This window comes from Giraffa tippelskirchi, chromosome 3 (genome assembly GCF_054371585.1).
Source record: "Giraffa tippelskirchi isolate mGirTip1 chromosome 3, T2T-mGirTip1v1.2.pri, whole genome shotgun sequence".
NCBI lineage: Eukaryota > Metazoa > Chordata > Mammalia > Artiodactyla > Giraffidae > Giraffa > Giraffa tippelskirchi.
In genome coordinates, this window is record NC_137277.1 from 48,149,230 (window position 1) to 48,176,925 (window position 27,696).

The 27,696-nt window shown below is 38.4% G+C and overlaps 1 protein-coding gene across 20 annotated transcripts in view; it reads left to right on the forward strand.

Moving 5' to 3' along the window:
- AP2B1 (adaptor related protein complex 2 subunit beta 1) overlaps positions 1–27,696 on the forward strand; it is a 116,157-nt gene that overhangs the window by 49,375 nt on the left and 39,086 nt on the right. For 11 of the 20 annotated variants that reach the window (XR_014080632.1, XR_014080631.1, XM_081584458.1 and 8 more), the window contains 5 exons: positions 41–139; positions 6,303–6,562; positions 11,642–11,834; positions 24,449–24,595; positions 25,578–25,723. Coding sequence is in view for 18 of the 20 variants with exons in the window: in XM_081584458.1 (XP_081440584.1) it covers positions 41–139; positions 6,303–6,562; positions 11,642–11,834; positions 24,449–24,595; positions 25,578–25,723 (845 nt within the window). In the remaining 2 variants the exon portion in view is untranslated. Of the gene's footprint in view, positions 1–40; positions 140–6,302; positions 6,563–11,641; positions 11,835–23,671; positions 23,714–24,448; positions 24,596–25,577; positions 25,724–27,696 lie in introns of all 20 variants that reach the window. The other 9 variants (XM_081584450.1, XM_081584455.1, XM_081584451.1 and 6 more) reach the window with 1 other exon arrangement.

The following is a 27,696-nucleotide window of genomic DNA, read 5'->3' on the forward strand; positions in this document are numbered from 1 at the left end:
AATGCAGATGCCTTTCACTTTATCTATTAAATTTGTTTAGGTGCAGCTCACTCTGCTCACTGCCATAGTGAAGCTGTTTCTCAAGAAACCGTCAGAAACACAGGAGCTGGTACAGCAGGTCTTGAGTTTGGCAACACAGGTAAGAAATTTGGAAAAAGCATGGAGTTGATTTGTCTTGTTTTAAATTCTTGGAAATTGTTAAACTTCTCCCAAGAAGGTTCATTTGGGGAGGTTTTGAATGTAAAGAGTACAATCTTTAGATTCTGTCAAAAAATTAGAAACAATGCTTCTTTTACATATTCTGCTGAAATAGAACTGGTTGTATGGCTTATAAATGAGTTGACTGACTTCTGTTTTAATAGTAATTCATGAAAATTGAACTTAGAGTAGACTCTTTAGTGTGAATGAAGGACATGCCTTTCTGAAAGTGACATTGAGTCTCGCAGTACCTACTTCTGAGGGACTTAATTTCAGCTTTCAAATGGAAGTACCCTGTAAAGATGGTAGATGCTTTTACAAAGATCTTATGTGTGCTCTTTTGCCTTCTAGATGGGTTGCTTTCTCTTCAAGGAATTTTAAAGTGCTAAAGCTACTTCCTTAATTATTTAATATTTTTGGTCTTCGTAGGGAGGGTTCTCATTTCAGGAATGTGGCCCCAAGCTGGATACACAGAAATCAAAGTAATTACTTTTTCTGATGTGACTAATATAATGATAATCAATCCATCATGATCCAGTGATGTTCTTAATTGAAGTTGAGAATAGGCTGACAGTCAAGTCAAGACCATTTCCTCTTTCATCTCTTTACAGTTGTGTATTTCAAGATTTGAAACTCTTTTATAGTACTTTGCCTAGTTCTGAGGTGTCATCTTTCTGTATATTTTTATTTTTTACTTTTTGTTCTGGTGAGCTTTATTTCATATCAAAAACAAGCACAATTGGAGGATTAGATATGGTAAATACTGTAATTAGTACAGTTGAGGTATATACCTAGTACACTAGTACACTCCTTGAATCCCATTTCTACACTGAGACCACAAATGTGAACCTAGAGTAGTTGCCAGTACATTATCTGTTCAGTGATCAAAGCACATAATTTACTGCATGTTAAATGCAAAGTTCTTCTTTCCTCTGACAGTATTTAATTTTAGAAATGCCAGGAATCCATTTTAAGGAAAAGAAATTCGATGGATAGATAAGGCATTTGAATACTTAATGGAATACTGTAAAGCAGACAGCATTACCAAATAATTGTTTTTAGAATATACTACATAACTCTGAAAAAAGAGTCAGAGGCTGCTTTCTGACACTTGATTCAAATACAGATGTTTTACAGTCGGTGAACTCAAACATGAAGAAGGCCTGAAGCTAAAAATTAAGATAATTTTCTTATCTGATTATTGATTCAGGTAAACATTATTGAGAATTATCTGCTTGAATATCTTTTAATGGAGCAGTTGACCAACAGGAGTTGAATTAAAGGATGTTGTAAAATTCATTTCGCAGAAAACAGAGAGGTGTCTTGTCCCACCCCCTTTACCTCAGTTTTCTTCGTTTCTCTGACAAATAATGAGCATGCTATTTTCCCAAGTCTCTAAGCTTTCACTTGACCCCATTACAGTTAGTCTGAAGAAGCATTCTTATGATCACATGGAGCCAAGGGCAGGCCATGGCTCACCATCTGTCCGTGAAAAGTGTATGGGAGGTTGTCCATCACTGATCAGGCATGTCTTGGTACTAAGGGCAGAAATTGGTCATCTTTTGAATCAAAGCAGTTAGGTTGGACACAGGAAGTCATTTTCACATTAATGTATAATAGATCGTCTACAGGGGGCCATTTTGAATAGAAATTGCCACTTAATCATGTTGGGCTTATTACAGACACTGCAGGGTGACTGACATTAAATTAGTGATGTGTTTGACTTCATCTTAGGGCCTTGAAGCTCATTTCTGCCTTTTGTTACAGGCTTTGGAGCCTCTCTGCTTTGTACAAAAGAAAGAGCTTTATATAAATTAACCAAATCCAAAAATGTCTGGTGTTATTCTAGATGGTAAAATAGTAAACTTGACATTAACAATGCCTGTGTAATACTTGAGAAAACCCCCTAAACACAGATAAATTCACATTTATACAGTCTCTTAGCTTTCTCAGCAATACCGTTTTCTTCAAGAATCGTAGGATTTCTGTTTATTGCAGTGTTTACTTTGTATTCAAGTGCTAACTCTCCCTCGAGGGCTTCATTTCAAAGCGGCAGCGGTATTGAGCTGCTTGTGCAAATTACCACAGGAAGGAGAAAAGAGATGAGAGTGCTGGGTCACTCAGCACCTAGAGTTACTCAGAATAGGGGACTGTCTCAGCTCACATGTGTGACAGATTCATTCCTCAGCCAAATTCAAGATGACTGTGTTTAGCTATGTGTGGAATAGTCAAACAATCATCTTAACTGCTGAGACTCCACTTGACATTCATACCCTTTGGAAATAGAGACATCTTTTGCAATTTATTTGTAAGAGTTCTTCAGAGAGTTTTTAACTTTTATGCATCTTCCTTTGCCTGAAGCTGAATAATTTCCATAATCATCAAGGCAGTGGTTATTATTATCTATATTGAGCATTCTAGATTTCCTAGTCTAGACTCATGACCACCCATTTGTATCTCTGTTAAGATGGAGTCAGAGCAGTTTTCTAAAAAGATGTTTGGCCTTGGTCCTTTTCAGTCACCTCTGAATAGATAAGGCTAGTCTCATAATCAAGCGAGTATCCTTGGTAGATTCCATTGTGTTCACAAGTTCTGAACCCTGTCTTCATCTCCATTTTTTCTTAAGTCCTCTGTATTTGTATTTTAACAGGCAGCTTGGGAGAGGTGTATTTTAGGTTCTTGTCAGAGTTCAGACTCACTCTTATTATTTACCTGAGATAAAGTGTTAGGGAGAATTCCCTGTGTTCTTACAGATGTTGGAATGTACCACTGAATCAAGCCAAATTAGTAGAGAGCTGGGGATCTAATAAGGATTTGACCCTTATTAGAATTGTTTTTACTGAATTACACTGGTATCATCATCCTGTAGTAAGGGTTGTATATGAGAAACTATCCTGTTTGGGTTTGTGATCAAAGTAATTATTTATTTAATCATATATTTTCTTCTCTTGGAGACCCTGTAAAAAATTCCTGACCAGTCTTGGGTTCTCTTATGCGTAAGTATGTAGTTAACTGCCCCTCTGAATGGCTTATCCGACTAGATTTCTTTCCCATATCAGATGTTTGAAACCTCTGTCCATGGGATTCTCTAGGTAAGAATACTGGAGCGGGTTGTCATTTCTTTCTCCAGGGGATCTTCCCGACCTAGGGATCAAACCCGTGTCTCTTGTGTCTCCTGCATTGGCAGGTGGATTCTTTACCACTGCGCCTTTGTCTTCATAGTAGACTTAATCCTGTTCTTTATCTATGCTGAGGATTCAGGAAAGTCTGTGTGAAATCTTTGTGCTTCTAATTTTAAGTAAAATGATAGTGTAATTAGAAATACTATTGGTTACGAAAAAAGAACAACCCTTGAATCCATGCCTTTAATAAGGTATCTTTTTCACTTTGATGGTTTTAAAGGGAATAGTAAAGAATACACAGAGAAGTGTCCAAACTTTAGTAATTACCCTTTTTAGTACACGGAAAGAAGTCTTCACCTTGGTATTTCCATCTGTGAGCTAGAGACCACCATCATCAAAATCACCTGTACTTCTTGTTGAAAATAAAAATTCCTGGGCCCCCCTTCTGACATAATAAATCACAAACCCTGGGCTCCCCTTCTGACATAATGAATCAGAAACTCTGGTTTAGTCCTGGAATCTGCACTTTAAATGGCTCTCTTGGTGTGTTAAAATGTTGACGCATGTTACAGTTTTACAAATTACTGTTTTAGAGCTCGCCTGGTAAGAACTGTTTTGGAAGCTCTCAGATTTTGGGCAATACGTTATTTTCTTGAGATCCTCACGAGGGCCTATTGGACTAGCAGCACAGTAGACCCCAAACAAAATTTTCTGAGTCGCCAAACACATAATGTCACTGTAAAATCACAAAAGGTTCTGTTTTTTTTTTTGTCATTAGCCTTGACTGGGCCTGATTTATCGTGGCTTCCATGTGAATTGTGAGGCAGTGAAGGCCGGCTGATAGTAGGCCTATCAGATCAACCCTCAGGATAACCGAGTTTGGACAGTGGAGGTCTTGTCCACTCTTGACTTCCGGTCATGAAAAACTTGCACTCATTTTCTCATTTCTCATAGTAGTAACTTTAAAGTCAGTGTTAAGATTTATAGCATGTATCCCCTTTAATCCATTGATTCTATCTCTAGAAATTTATCCTATTGTAGTGTTTTGAATTTGTGGGGGAACTCAAGCTTTTTTCATAGAAGTGTATATTTTGTGAATCTCCACAGGAATTTTTTTTTTTTGCTATTTGGTTAAATATGTAGCTGATATATGAGAAAAATAATTTGAAGTAAAAAAATTTTACTTTGATTATATTATTAAGCTGTGTTGTATAGTTTATTTGAATACGTTTAACAACTTACTAGACAAATAATATTTTCCCAGTTAAGTGATGTGTAGTATTCATTGTCATTGTGTAATAAAAAACATCACTAGTCTACAGATTTTAAATGATGTTCTTTGGGGACTGAGTGTACAGATTAAAACTTTTAATTTAAATATCAATAAAAACTGGGATGGGGATTGCTTTCCTGATGTGATACTCAAAGAAACTTGTATTCTACTCTTTAAAAAAAAATTAACTTATGTTTTATAATATTTAAGTTTTGTTTCCAAATGAAAATCTTAGGTTTCAGGCAGCTATTTATAAACACTTCCTCAGGAGCAAACTTTCTGTTTCAACATGCAACAAAACAAATGCATCTAATTTGGATATTATCAGTTTCTTTTTTTTTATTGGCTTTTCAAATACTACAAATAGTTTGATATAAGTCATGCATGTATATGTGCATTTCCTTTAGAATAATGCAACCTGTGAATATGATAAAGATTATCTTGAGATAAAATTCACCATTTTTATGCTGTATTAGCTTGTATCTCAGTTTTCTGTATACTTTTTTGTTTTTAACCAGCAATCCATTTTGAGTGCAAATAAAACAACATATGATTAAGAAAATCTACGTAAAGCAATCTGGGTCACTTCTGGTATTGAGCTGAATGGCAAGTGCCTTAAGTGGCTAAATTATGAACCAGTTCATCTGCTTATGTACAGACTCATGGGAAATCCTGGCCTACTCTAAAGAAATACTTTTGTATGTGTGTTTTAGATACAGAAATTGAAATGGGGCTGATTGTTGCCTTTAATAACATAATACCACTGAAACAATTCATGGGTAGATGAATGCCACCATATAGACAGACTCTCGGATGTAGATGCCAAGATATTTACTACCATTTTGTAATAACCACAAAACTGAATAGTATAAATGAGGGAGAAAGAGGCAGCAATCTAAATGTTCATCAGTAGGACACTAGTAAATAATGATGCAGTCCTGTGTATATAGTGGAAAAATGACAGCTGTGTGTGCCACTATGGAAAGCAGCATGAGGAGCAGTAGAGGATGAAACTGGTTTTGTGTAAAATGAATATATGTGTGTGTGTGAGCTCCTAGTGCACTGTTCATATGGATGGGTACTTGGGGGGTGGGGGAATTAATGTAGGGGAGGGCTGGGTGAGTGAATGAGATTTATTTTTATATTATTCATTTCTAAATTGTGATGTGGCGTTGATAATAAATTTTCCTATTGTTTAGGTAATAGCGCTTCTCATATTTTAATAAATAATTAATGTTCTTTGAGCTTTTTGAAGTCGGGCACCATGTGTTGTCTCTATTGCCAGGGCCTAGCGAGTGTCTCCATGGGAGATACTTAATATTTGAATAAAAAAAGAAGGTATGGGTGAAATATATGTAAGATGTGTTTCATGAATAATTCTGCTAATATTTATAGCAGTTGAAAACATTTTTATGTCCCAAGGCCATTTGAAGCAATTGATTTTTCTTAGGTTAAACTTTATTTTCTTCTTCCCAACTTCCTTTCTGAATTTGAGTCTTAGAACTAACCTCAATTTATATTTAAATTCTTTGAAACATTAGGGATTCCAGAATTATGAGTATATTAACAACATACTGAGTCTAAATATCTTCTAACAGCCAACCCTGCATAAATTGCTACAGCATTACCTTGATAATAAATCAGCAGTTTTGAGTTTCTATATGGAAAAGAGTTACATTTAAACCTTCTTGTGTTTGCCTTTTCATTAGGATTCTGATAATCCTGACCTTCGAGACCGGGGCTATATTTATTGGCGCCTTCTCTCAACTGATCCTGTCACAGCTAAAGAAGTAGTCTTGTCTGAAAAGCCACTGATTTCTGAGGAGACAGATCTTATTGAGCCAACTCTACTGGATGAGCTGATCTGCCACATTGGTTCTTTGGCCTCAGTGTACCATAAACCGCCCAATGCTTTTGTGGAAGGAAGTCATGGAATCCATCGCAAACACTTGCCAATACACCATGGGAGGTAAGCAGGTAAACTTGGTTTGATTGAGAAGTGATTCTTTGTATAGATGAAGTTGGTCTTCCTTAAGCTTTGCTATGCATTTGGCAAACCTATTCTGCTGCCTTGGGGGCTTCATCTGAATTCTAGTGACTACACACATGTAATGGATAAAAGACCTTTTTGAGTTCTGATCTCAGGGTTGGTAAGATTATGCCTTTAGAAAATTGTGGTCAAAACTTTCTGAATGGATAAAGTTTGAAAGTTGCTTAAGACTCTAAAAGATGAGGCGTGTCCGACTCTTTGCGACCCCATGGATTGCAGCACGCTGGGTTTCCCTGTCCTTCACTGTCTCCTGGAGTTTGCTCAAACTCATGTCCATTGAGTCAGTGGTGCCATCCAGCCATCTCATCCTCTGTCACCCCCTTCTCTTCCTGCCCTCAGTCTTCCCCCACCATCAGGGTCTTTTCCGGTGAGTTAACTTTTTGCGTCAGTTGGCCAGAGTACTGGAGCTTCAGCTTCAGCTTCAGCAACAGTCCTTCCATTGAATATTCAGGGTTGATTTCCTTTAGGATTGACTGATTTGATCTCCTTGTAGTCCAAGGGACTCTCAAGAATCTTCACCAGCACCATAGTTCGAAAGCATCAATTCTTCAGCTATCAGCCTTCTTTATGGTCCAACTTGCTCATCCACACATGACTACTGGGAAAGCCATAGTTTTGACTATGTGGATGTTTGTTGTCAAAGTGATGTCTCTACTTTTTAATATGCTGTCTAGCTTTGTCGTAGCTTTCCTTCCAAGGAGCAAGCATCTTTTAATTTCATGGCTGCAGTCACAGTCCACAGTGATTTTGGAGCCCAAGAAGATAAAATCTGCCACTGTTTCCATTTATTCCCCATCTATTTGCCATGAAGTGATGGAACCAGATGCCATGATCTTAGTTTTTTGAATGTTGAGTTTTAAGCCAGCTCTTTCACCTTCATCAAGAGGCTCTTTAGTTCCTTTTTACTTTCTGCCATTAGAGTGGTGTCATCTGCATATCTGAGATTGTTGATATTTCTCCTGGCAATCTTAGATGCCAGCTTGTGCTTCATCCAGCCTGGCATTTCACATGATGTACTCTGCATATAAGTGAAATAAGCAGGGTGACAGTAAACAGCCTTAACGTACTCCTTTCCCAATCTGGAACCAGTCTGTTGTTCCATGTCCAGTTCTAACTGTTGCTTCTTGACCCACATACAGGTTTCTCAGGAGGCCGGTAAGGTGTCTGGTATTCTCATCTCTCTTAAGACTCTTCCACAGTTTAATGTGTTCCACATAGTCAAAGACTTACGTGTAGTCAGTGAAGCAGAAGTAGATATTTTTCTAGAATTCCCTTGCTTTCTCTATGATCCAGTGAATATTGGCAATTTGATCTCTGGTTCCTCTGCCTTTTCTAAATCCAGCTTGTACATCTAGAAGTTCTTGCTTCACATACTGCTGAAGGCTAGCTTGAAGGATTTTGAGCATAACCTTACTAGCATGCTAAATGAGTGTAATTGTGCCATAGTTTGAACATTCTTTGGCACTGCCCTTCGTTGAGATTGTAATGAAAACTAACCTTTTCCAGTCCTGTGGCCACGGCTGAGTTTTCCAAATTTGCTGACATATTGAGTGCAGTTCTTTAATAGCATCATCTTTTAGGATTTTCAATAGCTCAACTGGGTTACCACTGATATATTACAAGGCTTTACAGTTTATACCATGTTTTCATTTGGAGCTTCCCTGGTAGCTCAGCTGGTAAAGAAACCACTGGCAGTGCAAGAAACCCTGGTTCGATTCCCGGGTCAGGAAGATCTCCTGGAGAAGGGATAGGCTACCCACTCCAGTATTCTTGGGTTTCCCTGGTGGCTCAGCTAGTAAAGAATCCACCTACAGTGTAGGAGACCTGGGTTCGATCCCTGGGTTGGGAAGATCCCCTGGAATAGGGAAAGGTTACCCACTCCAGTATTCTAGCCTGGAGAAATACATGGACTGTATAGTCCATGGGGTGGCAAAGAGTTGGACAGGACTAAGCGACTTTCAGTCACTTCATTTGATCCTTCCTAAAATAGACTACTTTGTTTTGTTATCATTTTATTGGTAAGGGAGCTTTGTCTCAGAGAGGTGGTCACTTGCCCAAGACAATGCATGCAACTAGTTATTAGTGGAGCCAAAGCTTGGTCCTGGTCATCTTACTCTAATTGCCCCATTCTTACCACAACATCTCCAGTGTTACTCTGCTTATTTCACTGGAAGTGTGTGCATGGATTTCTTCCCAGGTTTACTTCTGTAACTCTGACTGCCAGTTCCTTGGCCTTAGCTGTCTATTGAACTTCCCTATTTGTTTTTCTTCCTTGAAACTTAACAGAATTGAAAGCAACGTATAATTTTCCCTGTTATCCCTCCAGATTCCTCTTATAAGGAGCATCACTAGTCTTTTGCTTCTTTGTTTTTTTTCTGAGTTTGATTCTTCATTCTTCTTTGTTCAAGCATTGTCAAAACCTAACTAGGAAGAGGGGATATATGTAAATATACAGCTGATTCATTTTGCCTCTACAGCAGAAACTAACACAACATTGTAAAGCAAGCAACTTTACGCCAATAAAAAATAATTAAAAAAAAAACTACCTAGGGTTTTTAGAGAAAGCATTTGTTTATTAATGGGATTTTTACAGAATATTTTTTGTTTTTAAAAAACTACTTTATGTCTTAGAAAGCACGCAAGATAGAATGTTAAAACATAATCATCACTCAGCTTCAACAGTCACCAATATTTTACCAATCTTATTTCACTTAACACCCCTACAGTTGTTTTTTTTTAGGGAACTGGAGTATTTTAAATTTCAGACCTCATATCACTTCATTCATAAGTACTTTAATTGGTATCTCTAAAAAATAAGCAGTTTAAAAAAATATCATAATACATTATCAAGCTGAAGTTAGGAATAATTCCTTAATGGTCAAAACTGAACTACTTCCAGATTTTTTTTTTTTAGCATTTTTCTATTTATTTTAAAAAATAACAATTGAAATGACATCAATGATCCATCACCTGTGCTTCTTCCACTGCTGAGGGGGAAAAAAAACCCAAACCCTTCTATGTAGCTGAGTCGGGAAGGAAAATCAAGACATTATTACCAGACATCCATTAGCCAGAAAAATGCTCTAAAAATGCTCTGTTGGTCCAGTGGTATAGACACTGACATGTTCAATGTACCAGTGCAATTAAAAGATACACATTTACAATTATCCTGCCAAAAAAAGCACTTAAGTAAAATAACTATGTATTAAACCAATTATTCACTCATCCATTCACTGTTTTTGCATCACTACAGTCACAAGGACAAATGAATAAAAGAACTTCTAGTAACAAAAAAATCGAAACCTCACCCCCACTTTGTGGGTTATTATGTGCTAAAATGACCACAATAGAAGGGTCATGAGCTATCTGAAATGCAATGACAAAATGACAGCTGAAGCATTTCACTAGAAAAAAACCCAAACTCAAATTTGTGAGAAAAAAAATCCACAACAGTATGAGGTTGGTAGTCTATGTACAATCTTACAGACACAAATAAATAGCATTTTAGAACTGTTGTTGGCTTAAGTACTAGAAATTGCTGCTGCTGCTGCTGCTAAGTCGCTTCAGTTGTGTCCAACTCTGTGCAACCCCATAGACAGCAGCCCACCAGGCTCCACTGTCCCTGGGATTCTCCAGGCAAGAATACTGGAGTGGGTTGCCATTTCCTTCTCCAGTGCATGAAAGGGAAAAGTGAAAGTGAAGTCACTCTGTCGTGTCCGACTCTTAGCGATCCCATGGATTGTAGCTTACCAGGCTCCTCTGTCCATGGGATTTTCCAGGCAAGAGTACTAGAGTGGGGTGCCATTGCCTTCTCCTTACTTCCAGATTTTTTCAATTGCCATTCTCTATTCTGTTTTATTAAAGTTTATCTAAAATTGGTTTTACTTTTTGTATAAATGTTTGGAATACTTCACAGTGAAGCCAACTGAGCTGGAAATTTTCTTTTGAGTTTTTTTTTTTTTTCACTTGGTAGATTTAGGGGAAGTGAAGATGAGGAATATACAACTCCGAAAACAGGTCTAGAACATTACTCTAGCAGGAGTGTGTATAGTGGACTGAAGTTGGGAGAGTGGACGTGAAGATGAGCTAAGAGTAATCAATTTAACTGCTACTGCCACCACACTGTAAAAAAGGGAATAGTGAGTTCTAAGAAATGTTAAAAGGACTAGTCCTTTCTTAAAACTCACTATTCCCTTTTTAAACAATTACTCTTAGCTCATCTTCATGTCCATTCTCTCAACTTTAGTCCACTGTACACACAGCTGCTAGAATAATGTTCCTCTAAATGTTATTTTTAGTTTTGTTCAACAAATAAAAGTGATTCTGCATTGCCTGTCATATAAAAAGTAACTCTCCAGACCTGTTTTCAGAGTTGTATTTTTCTCATCTTCAAATCCCCTAAATCTTACAATTACAGTGTCTGCTCCTGCCAAGATAATTTTTTCACTGGCCCTGAAAGTCAAGTTGTTTATTTCTGTGCCTTTGCACAAACTATCCCTTCGTTTTTGGAAAGTCTCTCCCTGGTAGTTCCTTATAACTATGCTATTCTTAAAAATCTAGCCCTAAAACCATCCTCAGAAGCTTTTGGAAATCAGCCCCACCTGGTTCTGAGAAGCCCTACCTGCTTCTCATCTGTAGTCTGTCATTGTGCGACACACAATACTCATTTCTGCTGTTCCACAGTGAATGTGCTTTTCACTTGTTTTGTCAATACTGGTTTTGGGGTTGGTTTGTTCGAGTGTAAGTTATTTGAAGACAGGAAATATATTTCTCTATTTTTTTTTAGGTATTTCTCCCGAGTTCTCATTACAGTGTTCCCTTATAGAGTAGGTGCTCAATTAAAATTGATTGATGAGGTTGTTGTATATATAGTAATATAAAATTGATTGAAGAGGTTATATTGTATAAGAGCATATGACATTGACTCGTTGCCTTGTTACCAAGTCTCTGCTAAAACTGACTTTTCTCTCTTCTCCTCTTTCTGTTTGTACCTTGCAGCACTGATGCGGGTGACAGCCCTGTTGGCACCACCACTGCCACCAACCTGGAGCAGCCTCAGGTTATTCCCTCCCAAGGTGACCTTCTGGGGGATCTTTTAAACCTTGACCTTGGTCCTCCAGTCAATGTGCCACAGGTATCTTCCATGCAGATGGGAGCAGTGGATCTCTTAGGAGGAGGACTAGATAGTCTGGTAAGCATCTTTCTTCTTTCTTTTGGTTCTTTTAAATTCTTTTTGTGTTTAAATTTGGGGAGTTCTTTTTAATTCTTGATATGCTGAAGAATGTTAAATCTTTTACCTTTTCAGAACTAGATGACAGAGCAATGTCCTTTGATAAAGGACAGGATTATGTGTCTCTAGAGAATTAAATGATACTGTTATCATCGGTATGGGGAGTGTTTGCATGTGTACAGGATTATTTTGTTGTCCTGCCTTTAAATAGAACTTTTGGTGTTTAACCAACCTAGTTGCCTTTCCAGAGCTTATTATTGCTCTTGCTGCTTAACTCTGGATAGCCACTGTAATTCCCCTTTTGACCTGAACATCATTTAAATGATCTCATAGTGGTCATCCTACTTTGAGGCTTTCAAGCTTTTGCCTTTTTTTATTTCAATATTTTATTGGCTTATACCTTATCTAATTCTGAAGGATTCTGAGGCAGATATTTGAGCCATTTTTGGTTGTTTTTTTTTTTTTTAATATATCTTTCTTACAGTTGGAAAGTACTTCTTGATTGGTTCTTTTTTCCTTCTTCTCCATCCACATCTCCCACTCCACACTGTCATACTTCCAATTTAATTAGCTTCCAGGATTCTAATACTAAAAGGCTCCAAAGTGTCTGTGAATATGTGCCAATTAGTTGCTGTTGCTGTGCAGGATACATGAGAAATATTAAGGATGACCTTCCATCTGGGTAGAGAGGCCAGAGAAATAAGAGGTCTTATCACATGGCTCCCTGCAAATTAGATACTTAATTGTGGTAGAATTAGAGAAGCTTTTTTAGCAGGACACTTGCAAATAAGATGTTTGTCAACCTGATGACTAGATATATGCCCAACAAACTGATTTATTTTCCAGCATTAGAATTTGAAAGGCAGTGCCTTAGGTACAAAAATATTATATCCTCAGAGATTACATAAACAAAACAACCTTCCTTTCTGCTTCATACACTGGCATTTTCTCTTCTACTTTATGAACAGTGTTATTATGTCTGGGATTTATACCAGCCAGTACATGTGCATTTACTTTTGACTGACAGTCTAAGGAGATAGGGTTACCATTATATCTCTGTGGATGATACATTTTACTAATGGAAATCACTGCTTCCAGGGTCTATATACTGACCAAGCTCTGGACTGTAGCTAATGGTGACACAGATGAGCATTCCTTTTGTCTTTCTTGGGAATATAAGCATTGCTTTTCATATTCAGATCTCTTTAATGAACAGAGTTGACTGAATGGCTTCCTCATGTGATATCCTGCATTGCTCTGTAGCCTCCTTTCTAGAGTCAGGAGACTGACGAACGAATGTTGAAATATTCATGCAGACTCCCAGAAATCCCTTCTAAACACGGAAACAGCTCTTCGTATTCTGTTGACGTATGAACTACAAGTTAAATGTTAAATCCTCCTCACGTTTATGCCTTAACAACCCTGCTTATTTCTCTAGAAGTTTACAACATGGTGGACTCGTTGAACCTAAGAAGACAAAGAAATTAAATTTGAAGGATGGAAGAGAGAAAGAGGCTCTGTATTTTGATGATGCCTGGCCCAGGATTCTGTCCTCTTGTTTCTTGACCCACTTTAGCATGGAAGGAAAGAGAATATTATTTCCGTTTGGCTTGGTATCTTAACTCTTTTTATCTTAGCTCTTGCTGGTCCTTAACACCAGTGAGTTTTTTCCTTATATTTTATGCAGCCAATCCAGTCATCTGTTAGAATTCCGGAAAGTTTACATCAGGGAGAAAATTGATTAGAACTTTCTTAGATTGTAGTAGACTAAGTCACATGTGGGCTTTTTCTTGTTTGTTTTGCAAAGGATATTCTCTTTGGGACAGAGAATAAACTGTTTTTATAATTGGATATCTAAATATTATATAGGGGTTGCTGTGTAAGCCCAGTAATGCTCCTGTAACTCTTAAATTTTAGTTTATTCTGACTTTGAGATTTAAAATGGCATACTTGGTGTTATAGCCCCAGAAAGTGTTTGCATGCAGGTTTCTCCAACTTATTCTGTGATACAAATATATACCAGAAATCAGAATGAGGAGGAGAAGCCCTTTTTGCTTTGGATCTGTCTGCAGTTAAATATATATTCACTCAAAGAACCAAGGTTCCTTTTAAGAGAACATCACAAGGAAGAGACCTAAACCTGGCTGTGTGAAAGATGAGTTTCTGTGGCAGCAGTAGTCTGTGCCATTTTTAAAAAGCTTTTATTGTTCTTGTGTAAATTATCTAATTTAAAGATGGAGATAGTTCTCAGGGTTTTTACTTAATCTATACAGATAGTGCTGTTTCTTGAATGAATCCTTACCTTTTAACAGTGCTTCTCAAATTAACGTGTACATAACATCAAATGGAGATCTTGAACAAGACAATTGTTGTTGGTCTGGGCTATGACCTAGGAGTCTCCTTTTCTAACAAACACCCATGTCTGTGGACAACATTTTGCATCGTAAAATGCAAATATCTGTAATCACTGTGAACCATTTCGCTTTGGTGTTGGAATAGCTATTGATAAACCTCCGTGCCTTTTTCTCCTGACTTCAGTAGTAAACACATTCCTGGAAGGATGGCTCCTACTCTGCCTCACACTGAAGGAGGGCACGAAACTCTTGAAATTATTTTGTTAAAAGTCTGTCTTTTATTCTCTAGGAAGAAGAATGTTCCTGGGTATGGTAGAATTTGACCCAGGTCCCCATTTAAAATGTAGCCTGGATCAGAGTTATTAATATGTGATTGTCTGGCAAGCAGCACTCAGGTTACGTCGTCAGTGTTCATCTCAGAAAGGCTCTCTGCAAGGTCTCTACTTGGCTTTTATCATTGGTTTCTAACAGAACCTTGCCCATAGAGGTCAGTGATGTGCTGCTAATGAAGCATGGCAGCTACTTAACCTTTTATTCCAACCTTTGTGTTCTCAACTCTAGCTGCATAATTGGTTTTTAAAAAATACATATACTGGCAGTGTTTGTACCTAGCTCTAGAACAGTTAAACAGAATTCCTGAGAGATAGGGCCCTATAGTTGTTCAGTCACTCAGTCGTGTCTAACTCTTTGCGAGCCCATGGACTGCAGCATGCCAGGCTTCCCTGTCCTTCACCATCTCCCAGAACTTGCTCAAACTCATGTCCATTGAGTCAGTGATACCATCCAACCATCTCGACCTCTGCTGTCCACTTCTCTTCGATGTTTTTGTTTTTTTTTTAAATATCCAGGTTATTTTAATTTTGCAGCCAAGACTGAGAATATTGAGCCAAGTGAAGTTCCAGATGAAGTTAGGTAGAGAGTTAAAAAAATTGGTCTTTAAGCCAAGACAGTGATTTCTACAGAATTATATTCTGGTGAGTCTTGGCACCTCCTACAGAACAGTCCTCTCTGAATTTACCTTTGTTCTGTCCCTCCCCACCTCGCCCCTTACCCTCAACTCCAGGACATTTTCTTGCTGTGATTTGCTGTTAGGTGATCCAGCCTATCAGAAATTGGCCAAAGGTTGAATTTGACAAATTTAGATTTAGTTTCTCATTCCCAGGGTTCTTTTACTCTTGCTCAGGGTTCTTTTACCCTTGCTCGTGGTCCATAATTGGAGACTGAAAACTGTCTTGTATTTTAGAATATCTGTCCATTTTCTGTTCCTCTGTCTTAAAACTTGAAATTCACTAGAGGATGGTATTATTCTTCCATTTTCATATCTTGGCGAACCTCCCATTAGATTTTATTTGCCCTCTTTCATCATCACACTTACAGAATTTTGAGATTTAGTGAATGGTGACTTTCTAGAGCTGTCATTCAGGAAATACTTGTCAATTCATTCATTCATTATTATTATTTATTACAACCTACCTGAAGGCTCCAGCCTTCATCCATCAATAATAGTGACTCATATAACAGCTGCTGTTCTTAAACCAGAGTGAGGTAGGTATGTAGCTGTGACATAAAAAAAACACACACATGCACACCATTCCTCCCAAGTGATTCTTAACATGGTGTTTTTTGGTTGTTATTTGGTTTGTTTTCTTGGGTGTTCTTTTGTTTGTTTTTGTTTGGTTTTTTTTTTTTTTTTTTTTAGAGGTAGGTCTTTGAAAACCATTGAGTTTCCCTGGTAGCTCAGCTGGTAAAGAATCCACCTGCAATGCAGGAGACCTGAGTTCGATCCCTGGGTTGGGAAGATCCCCTGGAGAAGGGAAAGGCTACCCACTCCAGTATTCTGGTCTGGAGAATTCCATGGACTGTATAGTCCATAGGGTTGCATAGAGTTGGACACAGCTGAGCGACTTTCACTTCACTTTATCTTTGAAAATCATTGATGTAAACAGAGCTTCAGATTTTTAAAAATGTTTCTGTATCACCGGACTTAAATGAAAATGGATTTCTGATACACTCTTCACTTTGCTCCTTAGTTTTTTATTGTCCTTTTAGCATATTCTGTTTTGCTTAAAACATAGTTTCCTCCTGTTAGTATAAATTTAACTGTCTCCTTGATGTGGAATGAATTTGAGTTAATGAAACTTACTAGGTTGTTCTGTTCTATGTGTAGAGCAGTGTAGTATACTATTTCGGTGTTATTGGGGGTTTTGCTTCTTTGTTTTAGAAGCTGTATGGGTGTCTTTTGATGCCCCAGCTACCAAATCTAAGAAACTGCTTGTCCTGGGTAGAGTGGCTTTTCTGACAGTGCAGACCCTTCTGGTTTGGTGTAGTATGGGAGATGACCCGGCACCTATGTGTGTAAACCTTACATACACGTTATACAGATATAACATGTGCTGGTGAGTATGATATCTCTAAGCAGCACTAAAGTGGTAATTGAATCTTGATTATTTATTTCCATTATTTTCAGACTGTCAGCAGAGACCTTGGCTAAATTATGGCCTTCTTTTCATCCAAGGTGCTATGTGTTACTCTGTTTAGAAAAATGGTGCTATTGTATATCAAGAATGGAAAAGAAACATCATCCAGAGTGCCCTTTCTCTATGCTGACAGAGGGTTTCCTGCCAGAGAAATGTGCTCGCAGTGTGCCCAGCTAGAACAGAGTAGGAGAGAGGAGAAACTGCCTTTTCCAGACCCCAGTGTATGTTTCTCAGAACATCCTACCTGTTTCTTACAGGTTTTTACCTTTCAGATAGTTTAACTCATGCATGATTATAGTAATGATTTTGAGGTTTTGTTAGCCCATGGGAAATCCATGCTACATCTTCATCTCTCTTCCTCTGGAAAAGATTTGCTGTGATTTAAGAACTTAAGTTTTAGAGTTGGAAGTGTTGTGGAGAGAGCTTTGTAAATTGTATCCCAGTTTTGCCTGGTAAATTCTTAAGTGGCTTTTTGTAACCACTGTGTTTTTATCAGTGCATAGATTTCGTGAAGGCTGGCCTCAGGAAGTTGGGAGAATAATTACCAAATACCAAGTGCTGATCTCTGTGCTAGAACTTTTATAATTTCTAATCCTCAAAATAAGTCTGCAGGGTAATTGGTATTGGGTCCCATTTGACAGATAACTGAAGGACGCATAGCTAGCAAGTCTCAGTCAGGATTTTGAACCCAGGACTTTTTCAAAACTTTAAAGTTTATACACACCTTCAGTGTCCTGTGGTTCCTGCAGTTTGTTATTGTCATCTTCCATAATAGAGTCCAGTCTCACTTAACTTTGATCCTTCTCACAATCTCTGGAGTACACAGCAGAGCATAGGGTGCATCTGAAGCTACAGGATAAACCTGGTTCCTCATCTTGTAGTGTTAAGTTTTACTCTATGGTAAGCAACGTAAACATACCGTATTAAGGCTTAGAATGTAAAATTGTATGAATGTTTTAAAATAAAACACAAGACTTGCTTGCCTTAGGCCTTTCCATGATATACCTCCTAGATGCCCTCTATGTGAATTTGTGCTAGCTTACCACTAGGAGGCACTTGAAAGTTTGAGAAAGACAATAAAAATATTCATTAATGAGAGGAGGGATTGCATAAGTTTATACATCTGTCTCCCAGAAAAAGGACTAAGATTGCTTAATCTTACCCTCTTTCAAGTAGAGCCACAAAATCCTGTGTTCCCAGCTATTTGGTGGTGAGCTGTGATAAAGCAAGTATTTTCAAGGCAATAAAATGATACATAGGGCATTCTTGTGATGAAAACTGACAGTCAAAACCACTCAGACAATACATTCAGATTCTAGAAAAAGCTTTGGCTTTGGTTGGAAATAGAGGGGATGGGGTCATTTTTTCCCCTTAATTGGTTCTATTCATGTTTTGGCAGTGTTGATGGAGATAACGGTGCTCTCGGCAGTTAGTGAAACAATTTTGTCAGCCGTCTATCCATTTTGTGATAATTTTCACCAGTGAAGTGATTCATTTCAAAATTATCTCCCAAGATATAATAGTGCCGCTTATATGGTTAGTGAAACATTCAGTCACTCGATAAATATTTGAGTGCTTATTCTATGTAAGGTTCTATTCTATGTATTGGGAATATAGTTGTGGGCAAGTACATAGTCAGGTAGTAATTACTGCAAAGGAAGATGAGGCCAGATACAGAGCTGCTCCTGTGGACTTTTACTACATTGAACATTGAGTTATATCTGACCTAAGAGACCAGTAGTGCCATTCTAGGAATTTCTTGTCACATTCTGTCCCTTGTCCCATCTCAGAAAGTGATCTAGTACATCACCCTCTTTTTCTGTTGATATAAGACTTTTTTTTCCTTCAAGCTAAGGAGTCTTCTGATGATTTTGTATGATCTCAACTCCTTTATGCTATTCCACATCAAGTCTGTTCTGTTCTCATCATGAGTTTGTCTGATAGCTTGGGCACAGTTACAGATTCTTTTCACCGGTTCAATTAGTTATATTTTATGGTGCTTTTCTAAATAGCTTTGTGAAAAATTAAATTAAAATTTGCAACCTAGCAGCTGAAAACCATACTTTTTTACCTCGGAGATAGTGTGTGGCTACTAAAATCTAAAACTAATAGGGAAAACACAAATTGATATTTTTGATGCCAATAAGATTTTGGTACAAGTGTTGTTTGTGATGGGAATCATTGTGTACTATTTTTACATCATTCTATTTTGATTCCTGCCTAGCAGAGCTATCGGTAAACTGTATGCCCTGAAACATTTCTTAGACTCTCTTCAATTAAATGAGTTCTGGAAAGTGTCAGATAAGAGGTAATAATTCTAGAAAGGAGCAAAGAAATGTGTGAACTTAAGATCTCTACCTCTAATTAAGAGAATGTCTTCAGATTCTCAGACAGCTCCATAGTTTCAGAAGCAGACAGGTATACTTTAGACTGGTCAGATGGACCTTGTCAAGGGGACTAACCCAGATCAGTCTTTGTGAACATTTATGGGGTTTTGTGTTTCGTTTTATTTTCAGTCTACTTGGTGGCCGTGTTAAGACATCCTTTTCTTAGAGTCTGACAGCCTTGTTGCCTTACAGAACCTCAGACTTGCGTTCTTTTTTTGTACTTCTGCTATTACAGCATGTTGCCTTTAGATGAAGGAATTTCCTTTTGGTATGCAAACTCAGCTCTCAAATTTTTGACTCAACCAGGTTCTGCAGCAGAACTTGTGTATCCATGCTGAAATCTCTTTAGCCCATAAATTAAAATAAGTTACCATGAAATCACTGCTTTGCATCCAATTACTAAATGAACAGTGAAGCAATACCTTATTATGTAGTTCAACATGAACTGAGCTGTTTCAGCACTAATTCAGACATGCTGAAGCACCGCATTCTTTGGAGTAGCCAATGTTAGTGTTACTGTTAATGTGCCATTTAATGTGATTTAGATTAGAGGCTGGGGAAGCTTTACCACTAGCAGAAATTTTAGACGTGGGTATCAACTACAGACCTTTAGAAAAATTCTGTTTAATTTGCAGCACTTAAAAATATTCTTTTGTTGAAATTGGCACCTCTCCTTTCTTCATCTTCCTGTATACTGATTTAGTTGGTCTCTAAAAAAGTGTTAGTTGCTCAGTCATGTTTGATTCTTTGCGACCCTGTGGACTGTAGCTTGCCAGGGTCCTCTGTCTGTGGAATCCTCCAGCCAAGAACACTGGAGTGGGTAGCCATTCCCTTCTCTGGAGGATCTTCCCGAACCAGGGATCAAACCTGGGCTTCCTTCACTGCAGGCAAATTCTTTACTGCCTGAACCACCAGGGAAGCAAGTTGCCATTACTTCATTCATGGAGAAAATAGCAGCCTCATTAAGGCAATCCTGGGAATAATAGGAAATAGCTCCAAAAGACCACTTAAAACATACACAGCATTTGAGATTAAAGTCATACCTTACTTTTCACTCACCTCCCCTAGCTCACTGGATAACAGATATCACCTGAATTTTTACAAGTGCAGTTTGATTGATTTTGTACCTGACCTGATTAGAAAGTATTACCAAATAGATGAATCTTGTCTGACTCAGGGTAGTACCTGCAACTAAACTGAAACATTAGTGGCTGGTTCAGGCTAACATGACAACAACATTGCTTTGTTTAGTTCGGCTTTCTAGCCTCCCTACCCAACCCCTGCCTACCCCCCAATTAATATCTGCCTCAACCTGCTTGTCACTGTAGCTAGCAGAGGCCCTCACTGGGGAATTGGCTCCTCTCCTTGCTGACAGCTCCCTATTACTCTTGTCTGTCACTGTGCTGTCACCTGTGTCATATTTTCAGAGGAAGATGATAGCCTCTCTTAGAAACTTTGCAGTCAAAAGAAAGGCTGCCAAATAAAGTCTGAATAAGCTAGTTTTGCTAGTTAGAAAGCATACTGAAATTGTCCTTGACTTGTGCTCTCTGGACATAGCCCAGTTAGGTGAACCTTTTTATTTCTGGCTGTGTGTCTCTAATACCCCTTGCATTCTCTTTCTGTAAGATCAGAGATCTTGAGTCTGGGTTGCAGCTCAGGTGTATCTAATCAGCTGAACATAAAAGGAGGAGTGTCAGAATTGCTTTTCAGTTTCTCTTATATGGTTTTGAATAAAATTGGCAAGCAGCACGGTGGTGGGGAGGAGAGTACATTTAGATCCTTTCCAGCTAAGATAATACTCATATAATGCTCAAATACAATAAGGATGAAATCTAAGAAAATAAGGGCTATAAATGGGCTTTTTTTTCCTTTGGAAATAACACCACTAATGAGTGCCTTTTCTCAATATCTTTTATTGAATTTAGCATCTTTGATAACATTGCTGTTTCTCTTCCAGTGTGTTTTTTCTTTCTTCCATCAAGTCCCAACTAGGTCCATAAAGAATTCCATCTCTTTCAAACTTGAGTTGTGAGATAGCCCAGAAGGGGGGATAATGGCTGTGGGGAGAATGTGTAAGCCCATTGGAAAGTCATAAAACCAGATCAAAACCAGCACTGGGACAAATGAGACATTCTGCATCATTGCCTTCCTTAGAAAGGGCTTTTCTTTCTGCTCAAGTTCTAGCTTCCATTTCCATTTAGGAGATAGCTCCAAAGTAATTTCTAAACTGATAACTCTTGTCTGACTGCAGATAATAGTTAATTCTCTAAGGCAATGGTTTTTAACCTTGTCTGTACATTGGAATCACTAGGGCAACTTTTTAAAATTCTGATGCCCGGGCTGCACCTCAGAACAATTAAATCACTATGACTGGAACTGAGACTCGGACATTAGTGGTTTTAAAAGTCCCCTTCCCCCGATGTGCTACAGTCCATGGGATCACAAAGAATCAGACATGACTTAGCGACTGAACAGCAACTTGCCACACTATACACACAAAGGTGGTTGATTCCACTTTGTCTTTAAGGTTGAAAGCCATAGTTATTAGAACAAAATTGAGATAGTTATTAATACTCGAAGAAAGTTTGACTCTTATCTAAGAAACCCTCCAAGTTTCATAAGGAGAAATTGAAAACTAAAGACCTCCCATAGGCAGCTTGCTTCTGCAAATTTGTGTTCTATGGCTTCCTTCTTTTTTTTACACCTATCTACCCTGTGCTCCAATCTAATTAGACTGCTCATTCTTCTTGATCATGCTTTTATTCCTACTTTTTTAACCGGTGTTCATTCTGAGATATAACCTCTCCCGTTTTTTGCTTTCTGTAATTTCACAAGCATCTTTTCATTATCATTCAGCCAAAAAGAGGCTCTTCTCTATAGAACTTTGCTTTTTTTGTGTTAGCATGTTCTGTGTGGTTTTACATTCGTGTTTTATTTTTCTGCTAGTTTGCAAAGCCTGGATCTGGTTCGTCTATGTGTTCCCCCCATCACCTGGCATCTTTACGTTCCCCATCGTACCTTTTCTCCAACAGATGTTATGTGTACGTGTGAATAAGAGGACTCTTGATGCTCTGGATGTGTGCTGTTCTAGAAACGGAGAAGGCAGATGTGTGGTGTCCTTTCTGTTTGCTGTCATGCTTCCAGTTATTCAGAGTCTTGGTTGTGATGACCTTTTCATCTGTCTGTGCCTGTGATTTCTCATCCCAGGTCCAACCATTACATAGTCTTCAGAAACCAGATTTTGGAAGTGTTGGCTCTGAAGTTTGGTGTGCTCTGTAGCTTAGTGCCGAGCAAGCTTATTTGTGCCAGTTAGGCAGCACCTGCCTGGGTGGGTTTTTGGGTTTTTTTTTCCTGCCATGATGGAAACAGAATGTTGTCTTAAGTCCCATTATTTTTCAATATATATATTATTTTTGAGATTTGACAACTCAGTTTTATGTATCTGTTCACTGAGAAGATAATAAATCCTCTCTGTCAAATCCTGAAGATAGTACAGGTTTTTTTTTTTTTTTAACACATCCGTAGCATCGAGCTCTCCAAGTTTCTATCACTAAATGACAATAAAGGAAACTGTTTTGTAAAGCAGACAAGGCATTTGGTGATTCAGAGATGAATTTTAGATACACAGTGAGAACTAGGGAAGCAGCAGTGTGAAATTGTAACACAAAAAAAGTAGCGTTGGCCTTTTCAACAGCACCATTAGTTGCCTATATGTGTGTTTTATGTTTCTTCATGCTAGCTGTTTTCAGCTTCAGTTCTTTTAAATACTTGTCCTGAAATTCAGGGTGAATTATATCAGAGCCCTGAGGTAGGGGGAAAAGGCAGAGTTAAGACCATGTGGAATTATTTTCTTGTCACCAAGCTAATTACGTTAATCTAATTCTCTAGTAGCTAACATCCTTTTAAATAATCTACTTCAGAGAAATCATAGCATTTCTCCTTAATTGTACTGGCTGTGAGAGAGAGTTGAAAAATGGCAAGCCTTCCCACTTCCTCCCCAGGTGGGATATCTTCCTAACCCAGCTGTTTGCTTTCTTAGCAAAGTTCTAAACTGAAAATTCCTCTTGTTCTAGCTGTAATTTTTGGAGCTTGAAATTGCAGTTCACTACTGGTTTGGCCCCCACTTTCTCAGTGAGGCAGCAAGTTTTATAGTTCAAAGCACATTTTCATTTTTATTTTCTTTTTTCCCCCTCAAATTTCCTTTTAAAAAATAAGACGTATCCAAAACATTACTACCTGGAGATAGAGCTTCTTGGAATATGTAAATTCTTTAAATGCTGTTTGGGTTTGTGTCTGTGTACCCCAATGGAAAGATTGGATCTGAAACATCCCTGAGGTGTCCCAGCTCCATCTTCTTTCCAAGTTTTCTCAAAACTCCCACGCATCATCATGTCCCCTACTTAGTTCCCCTAGGATGTATTTCTTTGCAATCTAGAATTTCTTTAGACTTTGGGAGTCAAGTTGAATAGCATGTGTTCCCCGCAAACTTAGTAGAGCAATTTGCACATTCTGTATGGGCATCTAGTACTTAGCTAAATGAACTCTACCTTTCTCTCCTCTCTCTCCTTTCTCTCTTTCAGCTTGGCAGTGACCTTGGCGGGGGCATTGGAGGAAGTCCGGCAGTAAGTGCCATCGGTTTTTTCACCATGGGATGCACTGCCCCCTGTTTGATGCCTTTCCTATGCGCACCTTCTCAGACCAGCCACCACTGCTGTCTAGCCCTGTACACCAGAACCTCTGTAGCAGTGTTGTGAAGAGTAGATAGTAGTGTAGGGTTACTTGGAATCTTTGGGACCATACACCACATGTGCTGTAGGGATGTCTTTAGGGATTGACGCTCTGGTGTCTACAGAGTTCTTTGTCTTCCTGATGGTAAAGAGCCAAAGGAAATGGAACCTCCCATCTTGAGAATACCCTTATTCTCTTCTGTCATTTAGAAAGAGCTTGAGAGTCAACTGGACTCCAAGTGAGACTCTCCTCGTAAAAGAATTGGGGAGTATGAGTAGCTGTCTCCCCCAGGAGAGTTTCCTGGGGATATTAGAGGCCTTTTGCACAGAATCATGGAAGCTAAAATTGGAAACAAATAGAAAAAACTTTGGGTTACTGTGTTCCTGATCCTGCTGATTACTCTCTCTTGACAGAACTTGTAAAGAGTGTGTGTATCTTTTCAATGATGAAAAAATAACCATGATGATTTAAAGGACAAAGAATATATGAATTAAACTCCTAAGAATATTGTAATTATGGTGTGTTCTTATTGATTTACCAATAACTATTAAAATAGATAGCAACATTTTAAGGACTATTAATCTGTTCTTCCTGATCTCCCTGCTCCCCTTCCCTTTTATTCCCTGCAGGTGGGACAGTCCTTCATCCCATCATCAGTGCCTGCAACCTTTGCTCCCTCCCCTACTCCTGCTGTGGTCAGCAGTGGTCTGAATGACCTGTTTGAACTCTCCACGGGGATAGGCATGGCACCTGGTGGATATGTGGCTCCCAAGGCTGTAAGTAACACAACACTTTCTTAGTGGACAGGACCTGAATTATTTAACGTTTAACGTTTGCATTACTCCCACTGATAATAAGTCCAAGGTTGGGGCCCTTGTTCTAGAGAATTTACGAGGAAGATGAATGGTGGCCTCAAACCTAGCAATAAGAAGCGCCATAGCACCCTTATTCGGAGAAGGCAGTGGCACCCCACTCCAGTACTCTTGCTTGGAAAATCCCATGGATGGAGGAGTCTGGTAGGCTACAGTCCATGGGGTCGCTAAGAGTCGGACATGACTGAGTGACTTCACTTTCACTTTTCCCTTTCATGCACTGGAGAAGGAAATGACAACCCACTCCAGTACTCTTGCCTGGAGAATCCTAGGGACGGCGGAGCCTGGTGGGCTGCCGTCTGTGGGGTCGCACAGAGTCGGACACGACTGAAGCGACTTAGCAGCAGCAGCAGCAGCAGCACCCTTATTAGCCATTTTTATAATTGGACTTAAAATTGGAAATGTAAGTGTTTAGGTTTTGTTCTCTGGTTTAGAAATATTGCCTTGCTTGTCAGCACTGAAATCAATCTTGTGCTTTGAACTGATATACAGTATATACCATATATATACTGAACTGTATATCAGTTCAAAGCACAGGGGGAAAGACATAACATTTTACTTCGCATTCCTTCTACTCTCCTTTTCCATTGGTATTGCATGTGGATTCTAGAGTGCCATTGCTCAGACTTGGTTTTCATGCATCTTAGTGCACCTTTTTAGAGTTTTGATTTAGGTTAGTGTCGTTGATATCTTTCTAGTCTCAGCCTTGCTTGATGTCATGCTCAAAAGGAAATTCAGAAGAGGAAGGGGAAACTTCTGTAAATGAAGCTTATTTCAGCACCTTAATTGCCTAACGAAGTGAAATCTTAATTTCATCTTTATTTACTCAAAAACAGTAGTGAAATGAATCCTGTCTGATTTCATTGGGCTTTATGCTGTGTTTTAGGTCTGGCTGCCTGCAGTAAAGGCTAAAGGCCTGGAGATTTCAGGAACATTTACTCACCGCCAAGGGCACATCTATATGGAAATGAACTTCACCAACAAAGCTCTGCAGCACATGACAGACTTTGCAATTCAGTTTAACAAGAATAGGTAAGAAATCTGAGTTCCCCAGCTCAATCCTGAGACAGCAGTGTACTTTGTGTCTAACAAGTGAGTGTTCCATTTAGCAGTGGGTAAAAACTCTTGTGTTGGCAGATGCTCAGTGTAGACTGAGCGAAGGCTCTTGCATATCTCTTCAGTGATCAGCTTTAACTCTGGAGGCCCTAGGGAATTCTGCTGAGAAGGTTGTCCATATGGAATAAGGAAACCAGGACTTACTGCCGTAAAGGATTCTAGAACTAGTATGTCTTTATTAACACAGTTTACCAAAAAAAACACTTTTAGTTGAAATCCACTTATACAGTTAATAGTAATTGTTTTTGCATCTGAGTGCCAGACATTTCTAGGTACTAAAGCTAGAGTGATGAAACAAACCAATGTGTGTCTCAAATGTGTGCCCAATGTTTGTAACTTGGGCTTCCCTGGTGGCTCAGCTGGTAAATAATCCTCCTGCAATATGGGAAACCTGAGTTCGATCCCTGGGTTGGGAAGATCCCCTGGAGAAGGGAAAGGCTCCCCACTCCAGTATTCTGGCCTGGAGAATTCCATGGACTGTATAAACTTTTGTTTGACTGTCCAAGTCCAGTGATTTTTCTAGGATTTATCCCAGTGTTGACCAATGTTAGTTTTTCCTGGAATAAGGTGTGCCCTTTCAGTGTGTGTCTAGAGCCCACATTTTGGTGAGAAAAATGAATGGACTTTGGCTGCTGTAAAAAATAAGGAAGACAGTCTACCTGTTAACTGAATAATCACATATAGGCAGACAGTTTGCTTTTAGCAGTGAATTCTCTGCCATAATAGGGAAGAGAGTTATGACAGATGAGAGCTTATTCTGCTTTCCACCTGCTTGTCTCCTTTTCCTCTCATTTTTGTCAATTGTCATTTTGTCATTTCTACATTTTATTCTTTCACTTTTATCCTCATCTTTGTTTCGTCTTGAGTTTACGCTTGCTGCCATTCCTTTTATTTACATTTCCATGATCATTTCTTGTATGTCTTCTAGTAGGTTCCTCAACAAGGCCTCAACAATCCTTGAATTCTTACATGGTCAAAATCATGACTTATATGCCTGAAAATTCTTGACTCAAGCTCTTTGTTTTACTTCAGAGTTGTTTGTCATTTAAATATTCCTGAGGAAAAGTTCATTGCCAGCATGGTTTTTCCCTGTATGTATAAGTAATTTGATCATTTTGTTTGACTGTCCAAAGTTTTGAAGTCCAGTAATTTTCCTAGGATACTCCCTGGATTGACCAGTGTTAGTCAGTTTTTCCTGGTATAAGGTGTGCTCTTTCAGTGTGTACCTTGAAGTCCTGTATCTCTGGAAAGTTTTCAGGGTTTATGTGTTTAACCCTTTGTACTGTTCCATTGTTTAGATTTTCTTCTTTGGAGAAATATATTTATTGACTTTGTCTGTTATATGTACTATTTTTCTCTAATATTTTCTATCTATAAATGTTAGAATATGTATCTCATGACCTTTTTTTAACCCATAACCGCAGCACCATTATTAAACTCAAAAATTCTTTAATATTATTAAGTTCTTTAACATCATTAATATTGTTAACTTCTTTAACACCATTAGCAGATTATTGCAGTTCCCTAGTATTTTTGTACAGCTTGTTTTATCTGAACAGGATCCCATTGGTCCTCATATATATCAATTAATTGATATGTGTCTTAAGTGTCTTTTAACCTATAGACTCTTCTCCTCTCTCTTCCCTTGAAATTTATTTGTAGAAGAAATTAGATCTTTTATCTGTAGAGTTTCCCACAGTCTAGATTTTGCTGATTATGTCTGTAAATTTGTCTATAGGCTTAATTAGACTTAAACTTGATCTTCTGACTGGAGTGCTTCATGAGTAGTGGTGTTCTTTTTCTTCATTTCTGTTTTATTTTATTTGCTTTTTTAAATTTTATTCTCTGTGTCTCTTACTGTTTTTACTGTGATGTCTCTTCTCTTGTTC